Source organism: Ipomoea triloba, chromosome 1 (assembly GCF_003576645.1).
Source record: "Ipomoea triloba cultivar NCNSP0323 chromosome 1, ASM357664v1".
Classification (NCBI taxonomy): domain Eukaryota; kingdom Viridiplantae; phylum Streptophyta; class Magnoliopsida; order Solanales; family Convolvulaceae; genus Ipomoea; species Ipomoea triloba.
Window position 1 is genome coordinate 31206696 of NC_044916.1, and position 10549 is coordinate 31217244.

General features: G+C 35.5%; 2 protein-coding genes across 2 annotated transcripts; one reads left to right on the top strand and one right to left on the bottom strand.

Moving 5' to 3' along the window:
* The first annotated feature begins 3966 nt into the window (after positions 1-3966).
* LOC116033686 (PLASMODESMATA CALLOSE-BINDING PROTEIN 3-like) lies at positions 3967-6192 on the top strand. The gene is made up of 4 exons (XM_031276445.1): positions 3967-4240; positions 4381-4620; positions 4789-4828; positions 5566-6192. The coding sequence occupies exons 1-4, from the start codon at positions 4186-4188 to the stop codon at positions 5852-5854; spliced, it is 624 nt and encodes a 207-aa protein (XP_031132305.1). The 5' UTR covers positions 3967-4185; the 3' UTR covers positions 5855-6192.
* Positions 6193-6869: 677 nt separating this feature from the next.
* LOC116033676 (uncharacterized hydrolase YugF) lies at positions 6870-9998 on the bottom strand. The gene is made up of 10 exons (XM_031276434.1): positions 9730-9998; positions 9113-9207; positions 8923-9020; positions 8767-8816; positions 8388-8483; positions 8193-8282; positions 7953-8045; positions 7464-7559; positions 7291-7356; positions 6870-7216 (listed from the first exon to the last, which is right to left on the bottom strand). Exons 1-10 carry the CDS (start codon positions 9913-9915, stop codon positions 7049-7051), a joined length of 1038 nt encoding a protein of 345 aa, XP_031132294.1. The 5' UTR covers positions 9916-9998; the 3' UTR covers positions 6870-7048.
* Between the last annotated feature and the right edge of the window lie 551 nt (positions 9999-10549).

A 10549-nucleotide genomic window follows, 5' to 3' on the forward strand; every position in this document is an offset into this window, starting at 1 on the left:
AAAAAAAAAAAAAAAAAAAAAAAAAATCTCAAAACATGGGGGTGTGTGAACAGTTGATCCACATGCAATGGATTCCATAATCATGATGATTATGTGATAATTAAGGTAGGCGAGGATTGGGTGAGTGATGGGTAGGTCCCTCATTTGGCTTTGCATTATCATAAAAGCCTAGTGGAAAGGAATATATGCATTCCAAACGCGTAATACAAAAAGCCAGTAAAATTCAATTATCTTTTATAGCATTCTTTTCTCAGCATTAACTAGTTACTTCAGTATTTTTTTCTAATGGTCGTGAATATACAACTATAATACGGAGTATAATTTAATATTTTTCTTCTAGTATATGATGAATTAATTTCCATGGCGGTGCAACGTAACCTTTCAAAAACAAGGGGAATCATGGCATCAATCAAAGGATTCGAAGCAGGCTGTGTCTCCTACTGGCAAAACCTCTTTTTTAGTATACTTTTTTGGGGTACTTTGTTCAAACATTATGTCATCACCTTCTAATTATATATAAAATAAAATTATTGCAAGTGTTATTATTTTGAATTGATAATTGTATTTCCGGGGTGGAGATTAGATAAGAATTTTCCGACTAGGAGGCCTACGTGGGGGCGCCGGGGCGGTGCTACTAGGCTAGTCCAATCAAAGGTGAGGAGTGAGGAGAGAATTGTGATTTTTGTTTTAATATATACATTAAAATTAAAGATCATTTTTGGACCATGTATTTCAATTCGAGCATGCACTTGCTTTTGGTTTGTCTTTAATTTTAGAGTCAGGGTTGTGGTACATACAATAATATAGTTTATCATTGTTTTTATGTTTTATTCGTATGGGTGATCACAGTCAATTTGGTGGCTAGATGCTCCATACAAGCTTAAGGTTGCTTAATTATATTGTTTTGCAATAACTCAGTGCACGCACAAGGGATTTACATACCTACAATGTTAAATAATGCACAATCTCTACACTATCGCTGTTGAGTTTCGAACATTAAGTTCTTCTCTCAAATACGGTCTACTAAACCACTAAGCTAAGCCGGTGCAAAAACTTTCTTCTTTTCTTCTTTTATTTCTTTATTTTCCATCATTTTGTTAATGTTAATCTAAACACTCCAATCATATGTATATAAGAGTAAGCTAAGGGCGGAAACAATAATGTACATAATAAATAAGAGGCTCGACGCTTTTAAAACTAAGAATGAATTAAATTCAAACTGTTTTTCCTTTATAGTAACTAGTTAGGGTTGAATTCAAATAGTTACAATTAGGATGATGATATGTGCCCTCTGTGACTTTGTACATGCGATATGATCTGTCATGATAAATTAATAATAGCTCAACACAGAGTTTGACGATTGTAGCTATCTGTAACATCATCTTAACCATTATTGAGGATGATAAGTGGGTTTGGCCGAACTTCTAACTTAATCAACTATTTCTTTTAACTTAGAATTTGTTATTTCCAAGTTGATTAAATTGGATTCGAAATCAATCCCCGGAACTTCAAGGTCCATGCTAGCTAATTACCCCAACAACGCCATTACATGTATACAACTAAAAGTGAGACTAATTCTAATTAATTTATAATCCAACTCAGTATTAAAGGAAGGTTTTATTCTCCTCAATGCAAAGTGCACATAAATGTAGGTTATTACAACAGTTGGTCAATTTATAATTGCCTCAAAAAGTAAGGAGGATCGAAGAATAATTAGCACGAATAAAGCATCACTCTAGCATGACTTTTCTTGATTTATTATTATTATTATTATTGTTATTATTATTATTATTATTATCATTATAATTTCTTTTATTTTTCCAATTTACTTTTTTGGGTGACAAGAATAGTGTGCCTTAAGTAAATCATGCTCTTATGTTTTCCATTTTACTTTGTTATGTTTATCACCATGGGATGGTATGCACATATAGAATAAATTGAACAAAATGAATTTAAACGGAAAAATGTTTAAAATTATTTTATAGGTTTGAGAAAAAAAAATCAAAATGCCACATTAAAATTGAGTGAAAATTTTTTCAGTTTTGAGTAAATTTTACGTTTACTTTTCAGCTGGGGATGATTACTTCATTGAAATGAAAAAACTATGATCCGTCAAGTGTAGAGCATGAAGGTCATAGATTTGTGGTGGATTCATCAATTGAATGCAGGTAGACGACAGCATTATATTGTATTGTTGCCAACTTACAGTGACAGCACAACCATATATATAGCCAAAACAAACCTCAGCTCCTTAAGTCCTTTAATTTGTGGCCTGCTAGCTGCTGTTCTTATCATGCACATCTTATATATATCAATTCCGGCCTCTACACCAATTACATAGGGTCCAAATCAAAATAATATTTGTCTCACAATCACAAAATATCGAAAGTTATATATGAATTATGCACGAATACCAGTTTGAGTCCATGTTTGTTCTATATTACTATATTAATTAGGTGCAAATTGAAAACCTAGGTTCTAGTTCCAGTTTGCAAATTATAGGAACCAAAATTGGGTTACAAACCATTTTTTTTAAAAAGGGTTTGATTATTATTGTTTTTGTTTAGTTATGTGAGTTTTGGTTCTTATTGATTTTTTTTTTTTTTTTGGGTTTCAAGACTGCTCTATAGTCGTCCATACCCAATATAATATCAAGGGACAAGGATTGAACTAATTAACCTTTGATTAAGGATGGATGAGTTTATTGTCACTTAACCACACCCATATTTTAATTATTTTTTTTTTGTAAACACACCCATGTTATTCTTATTGAAATTTCAATGAAATACGTAAACAACTTAAATTTAGTAAAAGTAATTGTAAACAGAAAAAATAAATAAATATTATTGTCGTTACATTTGTTATTGTTTAACTTAAAATTTCATTTTAAAATTTTTTAAGAGTTTTTTCTAACTCTTAAAAAGTTGAATTTCAATAGTTTTAACAATAGATATAGAATGTTGCAGAAACCACCCCAAAGAAAAAAAAGAAAAAAAAAAAAAAGAAAAGAAGAAGATCAAACTAATAGTTAAAATCGGAACTAAACTTTTCATAAATGGTTTTGATTCCTCTAATATAAGAATCGTGAACCACTTGGTCAGAACCAAAACAAAATTGAGGTCACATTTATATGTATCATTAACACAAGGATATATGATCGAGCAATTTACTTCTTTTTTTCTTCATTTTCATCTAATGAAAAAACCATGTTAAGTTATCTCAAAAGAGGTGATTTTTTAGTTTAATTATTATCAACACTTTTTTGGAGGAGGGGGAGCAAAAGAAAATTTGAAAAAATAAAATAAAATGAAGGGTTTTAGATTAACGCGCCAAACAAGTGTGCGGAGTGCATGCACCCAGCTGAACGCTAGTTTTGCACCTCACTTGAGACAGGCTTTGTCTTTTTTTTTTTTTTTTAGGTTTCACTATAAAGACAAAAATCAGATCCTTATGTAATGAAAAATCACTCCCCCTATTGTTGAAAAACTATCTTCAAATATTTAAGCATTGAAAAATGACTTAAAATCTATTTTGTGGATGTCCGTATACAGGTATATTTAGCATTTTCCGACGTGAATGTAACAATGTACCGAAATCTATACATTATGCGTATACATAAGTAAACACTACACATGTTAGACATGTGTTTAACATTACGAATTTCATGAAGTACGTACTTACGTGTCAAACATACCTACAAGATACATCTATAGGTCGGTGGCTTTTACTTTTCTCATTTCTTTTCTCTATTTTATTTGAACTGAGGCTTGAGACTTGAGAGTTAGCTTAACCGGGGTTAGAATCCGACCATAGGTACGAGTTTATGACCGTTTAGCGTAACAATGCCACTGACACGTATAGTACAGCAAAAATACTATCAAAATACCATTACACAACAAAAGATTTAGCATTCAGATGCTCTCTCGCTCACTTTCCAAAAGCACTCCACAATTCTTTTCCTACGTATATAAACCCCAACCCATAATTGAAAAATCTCGAATACACCTAGTCAGTTACTGTACTACGACCCTCACCCTATAACCCTACACCATCGCTCTCAATCTTCTTTCTCTCCAGAATTCTCCATTCCCGCAGATACCCACTTCTTTCTCTCTCTAGCTAATCTTGAAGTATCCTATCAGTTCTGTAATACCCAAAATCCCAGCTGAAAGATCTTGAAGAATCATGGCGGTTCTTGTGCTCTTTTCAGTACTTTTCATGGCCTTGGCTGGGCATTCGAGTATGATTTTTTTTTTCTAGCATGGGTTTTCATTTTTTAGTGTTGAAGTAGTTAATAGTTGGATCTTTGAGGTTGTATGAGCTGATCTGTTGAGGGGTTTTTGTGTGTTTTTTTTTTTTTAAATAAAAAAAATTGTGTAGGTGCTGCTTACTGTGTGTGCAAAGATGGGGTGAGTGATGCTCAGCTTCAGAAGAGCATAGATTATGCTTGTGGAAATGGAGCTGATTGTTCTGCTATCCTTCAAAATGGTGTTTGTTATAACCCCAACACTGTGAAAGATCACTGCAGCTATGCTGTCAATAGCTATTATCAGAAGAAGGCTTCATCTGGAGCAACCTGTGAATTTTCTGGCACTGCAACTCTCACTGCTAATCTACCCTGTAAGTAAAACACTTATCTTTTCTTTCACCCAATATTTTTACCCTCTCTGCCCTAAACTTTTTCCTTTTATTGATTGGCATAAACTTATTAATGTTTTTCCCTATCCACCAAAAAAAAAATTAATGTTTTTCCCTTTTTTTTTTTTTTCTTGTTTTTGCTGTGTGCAGCTCAACCTTCTGGATCTTGTGTTTATCCCTCAAGCGCTGGGTCTGTATTCTTGTCCTTTGGATCTGTGTGATTATATACTTTACATCTTGCAATTATTCAGTAATTTCTATTTTTCTCTGTGAAAATTATCTCTCCCTGAAGCCTTGTTGGGATTCAGAACTGAACCAATTCCTATTATTTTAGATTTTTGAAAGGAAAAACTAAAGTTTTTCTAAGAAAGATTCTTGCTTTACCCTAAAGATTAAGTATCAGATTCAATGGAAATGATCTTCCTTTTTAACTTGAGTCAGTACAAATACTTTCTTGGTTGGTTAAAATTGGATTTTAAAGGAGTTTTGGTGAGAAAAGACACTGCTAAAATAAACTGCAATTATCGCCCGGAGTATTTGATACACTTTTGATGCACTTTCCAGATAAAGGGTGGGGATTTTTTCTGCAAATCAATGTTGATCTCAGTCTTCCTTTTAAAAATTTTTGCAATGGCCATTCTAGTAAATATTCGGCCACAATTATTCATCAGTTGTGTGCATGTGAGCTGGCCTGGTGTTGATATGTGCTGTCTGCTACAAAGTGCTACTATTTCTTTAATCTGTTCTTTAGCATATTTTAATGATGTTTGTTCTCTGATTGCTTTCACATGGCGCCATGCTTCTTCCCCTTGTAATCTTATGGGTACATATTAATTAAAGTCTTGTATTACGGCATTATTAAAGTGATTGTAGGTTGATAATTTAGTCAAATAATTGAACGGGCGTGATATTCTTGTACTACTACAGGGCTGCCGGTGGAAGCACATCTCCAACCACCAACCCGTTAACCCCACCGACAACGGGAACCCCATCTACCGGGACTGGCACGGGGACTGGAACAGGCACAGGCACGGGAACTGGAACTGGAACGGGGACAGGCATTGGCACCGGGACAACTCCGACGTTCGGGCTTGGTCCCACAGCCGGGACCGGAATTACCCCGGACGGCAGCGCAGCTGTGTTTCCTAGTAAAAGCGCAATCTTGCTCGGCCTGGTAGTTGTATTTCTAAGCCTGGTTCGTCCTCTGAGAGTCTGAGAAAAATGTGGGATGGATGGATGAGATGTTGGCACGTTGGGTTTGATTCTTGCTGGGAAAAAGTGGGGGTGGGGTGGGGGGGATTCATCTGGACTTTAAGTCCCACTTGTGCTTCTCTTTACTTTGTTGAACTTGGGTGGATAAGTTGGAATTGGATTCCCATTTTGAGCGTATATTTGGCTGTTTCTGGGGGTAGTAGTAGTAGACTAGTATTAGATGATCATGTTTTACTTCTTCTGTGTTGTATATCTAGAGATCGAGTAGAAGAAAGGCTGTATTTTTTAATTTAATTCCCACCTATAACGATGAAACTCCCCTACCCCTTTTCGTGTTTCTTACTTTTCTCCACTTCCTTTGCTATAATTTTCTTCATATTAAAGTTAACCTTACTGGATGCAATTGTCAGCAAAGTTAACCTTATTTTGAATTAATCAATTAACTGAATTGTCCAGTGACTAATTAGCATGCCATTTGATGTTGTCATATATGTGTGAAACGTAAATTACTCCCCGACAAGACTGTCGTTATCTCTAGCACGAGGAAAAAGGTCTCATCATGGGTTTGATTGTTTGAAATGTAAACAGATTATTAAGTGTGGTAGGTATTATTATATAGATACTCCGTATTAATTTAGCTGAGGTCACAAGATGTTAAAATCTGCCGAATTCAAGAGGTTGACAATGCCATTATTTCATTTATTTCTTGGGTGACAGAGAAATTTGCGACCATTATAAAATATTGGGTAAACTTTGTTTGGTAATCTTAGACTGCGAAGAGGTAAACCAACTTAAGTTGTTCATAGTTGATCTGTGTAAACCAAAAAAATTAATAGACCACTCCAATTGAAAGTCGAACTGGTGATATTATAGCTACCAAATCAATGGTTTAACTAACTTGACCGGAATTACCTCCTATTTCATTTATTTGTGTTGAAGAAAGATGGTGACATGAGAGCTACAAGGTCGTACTGGACAAACATTAGCCACAATTTTTGAACAGAAAGGGAGGCCGGCAGTACACTGAAAAGGATTTGCTATCAAGAATACATATGGATTAACTCTAGTATCAGAATATTTTTCAAGAAAACTACACATTTTAATATTTTATTTGTTAACAAGCATATTCAACAGTTTATCAATGTTGGCAACTATAACTAACTCTAGTACTTGCCTACTAGCTGCTTGGCTGTTCAACTCAAACTGCAGTGGAGATAGGCACAGCCGGCTTCTCTGAGCTGGGTCTATCAGCGCTAACAAACTCCCTAATCAGATTAGAAACAGCGGCAGGCTTCTCCACGTGTGGGATGTGACCGCAATTTGGGATTTGGCGTATGATTGCATCTGGCAATTCACAGTGCAACCGCTGCATTGTACAGTTGACGATCGATCACTCACTAGTCAGTAGCGAATCTATAGTAGAAGAGGAGAGAAACTTACAATTCCAAGCTTGTAGTCAATAATCTGATCATTCTCTCCCCATATTATAAGCGATTTTTGCTTGACCTGTATAAGTATAACAAGAACCCACAAGTAGTGAAAGATTAGCTAGCTGTCTTTGATTACTAGCATATGGGTACTAGCCAAACGGAGAATAAATATATCACCCTTACAGCGTTTATCTGAGCAGTGACATTATAGCCTCCACTGATCATAAAATTAACAGTTGCATCCTCCCACCAGGGTAATAAACAATGTAACCGCCCAATCTGAAAAGCAAGAGCACAAAATCATATCATGTCATTTGGACCTGCAAACATCAAATATTTAAGAGCCAACTTTTGTAGATGAAGGCTTTGTCAATTCGGCAAGGCTCGAGGGCCCCCTAACATCATGTCAGGGGGTCAGTTCCAATGGGAGCAATTCAAGGTGGACTATCTTAGTCCACCCAAATAGGCTACTTATACCCTATTGATTTAGAGGTATTATATAATAGGTTATTGCTAATTGTATTGGGGGGGCTTTAATGATTGTCAATAGTTGTGCATTCATCTGTTAATTGGTTGTAATGCATTAGAATTAGATATTAAAAAAGAATAAGATTTCAAACAGTTGGATCTCAAAAGATTATGAAAAACCATAAACGAGCGGACCAAACTCACATTTGCCCAGTCTGCGAGAATATTGAAGGGTAAACCATTGAAAGCCAGTGAAGTTGCAAACAAGCGAAGTGGGATGCTTTTCAACAAGTAGACCTGTCCAAACGACAAATTTTGATATAAGCAGTGAAGTATTCATAAAATACAAATTTTGACATGACTGACAATAAAACTTCTCTTGCATCAAAGTTCAAATAACATTAAACCGTCCTTCCTTCTAAGCTGATTAAAGAGATGGATTACCCCAGCATAAGCGGCTGCTTTAGGTAGCGTTGCAAGGTTCCCAGTGCCTTCTGCATACACACTTGCATCGATCAAAACCAGCCTATCCACCTGATTAAGGGGACAATGCCTCATTTGGACGAGCCATATAATTGCCAAATATATCCGTAAAATTCAAAGCTCTAGGACAGACTCATATCTATTTAGAGAACTTACAGCTTCTGGATAGTTGACGGAAAAGTCGATAGCAATGGCAGATCCAAGACTTGGTCCAACTAATGTCATAGGCCTTTTGATGTATGTATTCCAAAACTGAGAGAAAGATGCGACCAAATTTTGAGAGAGAAACAAAACAGGTGAAAGTTATTCTTTCACATGCTTTAGAACACATTCAATCTAAGGTGAAGCAATTATCCCAGAAGTCATGGCCTAGAATACTGAAACATGATTTAATTCAGAGTGTAACACATCTTCATTCTATAACCCGATTTGCATACTAAAGTCGACTCCTTTTGGCTGTCCAAATGAACTAAATAACTAATCCCGTAAATAACATACACGATGAAATTGAACTAGCAAAGATGAAATTGAATACCTCATAAAGATGTTTACGCTTGGAAGCCACATCTAATGCTGGAAGCCTTTCTAACCAATGTCAGGATTAAATGAAGCAATTCTCAATCCCTGTTTCAATATTAGACCCAAAAGGGAAAAGTTTTTGTGAAAAGGGAAGTTGTACAAATGAATATACCTAAATCAGAAAAACCCCATCCAAGAATATCAATTGCCCATGTCTCCAACCCAGCCTCCTCGAGCATCGGAAGGGTGTATCTCCATTCTAAACATGAGCTGAACAGAATAAGAAGAGATGAACAATGCAAACACAGCAGGAAAATAAGGTGCCAACACTTGAAAATGACATACCACACACAAACCCCTACCTGTCAAAACCATGGAGAAGAACAACCGGATTCTCCTCACTCCGCACTGCTGGCTTCACACAACTGCTCATAATACAACCTTTAGATAAGCTTACCTAATTTGGACCAATTTGCAATCATCAGTTCACAAATGTTGCTACATAGAGGATATAAATTGTTTACTGAAACAAGTGCCAAGTATTTTTATTTTTTTTTTGGATGACAAGGGAGACTGCAACCGGTACACGAAGTTGTGCACCAGGTGAACCTCGTCCTGTAACTCTAGCCACAAAAGACCACAAATTGGCTCAAATAGACCACCTCCGACCAGAGTCAAACTAGTAATCTGGACAACTTGGCTAGGATTGCTAAGTTACAGCCTGATTGGGTTGCCCCAACATGTGTCTAAGAATTTAACATCATATCAACAGTGAGCACTGAGCAGGAGCAGCTACTAAGATTAAAGAAACATGAGGTCAATAAGGAATTAAGATATATCAAATTCAAAATTGCAAATGCTAACATGTGATTAAAGAAACGTGGTATTCGTGCAAGATTAAGATATATGTCCTTATGTATTCTGGCGCGAGCGAGCATTAACAATGTAAAAATAGCTTGACCCTTGATAGCTAACTTACCGGGACTCTCTCAATTCTTGAAGCCAATTTCCTAGCAAATTGGTCTTTGATATTCTCGACTTGTTTTGGAAGAAAAGCAGGAAAATCACCAGCCCACGCCCTCAAACGCTTTGCCCTCCAGGATTTCGCGGTAAATCTATGCGGCGGTGGTTGAGCGGCGCCGGCTGAAACGGCCAGTGCCACCATTTCTTGGCAGCGAGTGAGTCACCAGGTCGACCAAGCTCAAATGAATGAGGGCCTTGCAATAACGAGAAGGCGCTAAAGATATATCATCAAAAATTATTTAAAGCTATTTCCGTTCCGTATAATTTCTCAATTTGTTATTTTTCATATGACCAATTGAACTATTTATGCGGACAAATTTACTTCTTTTGTTATTTTTAATGGGTGTAATCAATCATGAGTTTTATAGACTTTCATAGTCATTATTAATTATTAAATTAATTAAAATTCAATACTCAACTAGTTCATAATATACTCACATAAAATAATAAACAATAGAATAAAAAAATAGCTCAAATATCTTCGAAGAAAAAGCTCAAATTTAAAATTTTTTAATTAATACAAAAAAGCATGCTTTAACTAACTACAAGACATGCAAATTAAAGAACAAAACGTTGTTCAAAAAGAACAAAACGTTGTAGTTTTCAAAAAAAAAAAAAAAAAAAAAAAAAAAAAAAGAACAAACGTTGTATCATATCAACCCTCACATCCCTGTTATCTCATCTCCCTTCAAATTAACTGCTCCAATTTGTTCGGAAGGGAAAAATATCCATAGGAAAATACAGACCACTATGTTTATACACTTGAAGCCTATACC

Coding starts and splice junctions, on each gene's coding strand:
- LOC116033686 (XM_031276445.1), top strand. CDS start 4,186: ATGGCGGTTCTTGTGCTCTTTTCAGTACTTTTCATGGCCTTGGCTGGG. Junction 4,621..4,788: donor TCTCACTGCTAATCTACCCT/GTAAGTAAAACA, acceptor TGCTGTGTGCAG/CTCAACCTTCTGGATCTTGT. Junction 4,829..5,565: donor GTTTATCCCTCAAGCGCTGG/GTCTGTATTCTT, acceptor GTACTACTACAG/GGCTGCCGGTGGAAGCACAT.
- LOC116033676 (XM_031276434.1), bottom strand. CDS start 9,915: ATGGTGGCACTGGCCGTTTCAGCCGGCGCCGCTCAACCACCGCCGCAT. Junction 8,817..8,922: donor ATGGGGTTTTTCTGATTTAG/GTATATTCATTT, acceptor GACATTGGTTAG/AAAGGCTTCCAGCATTAGAT. Junction 8,484..8,766: donor AGCGTAAACATCTTTATGAG/GTATTCAATTTC, acceptor TCTTTCTCTCAG/TTTTGGAATACATACATCAA.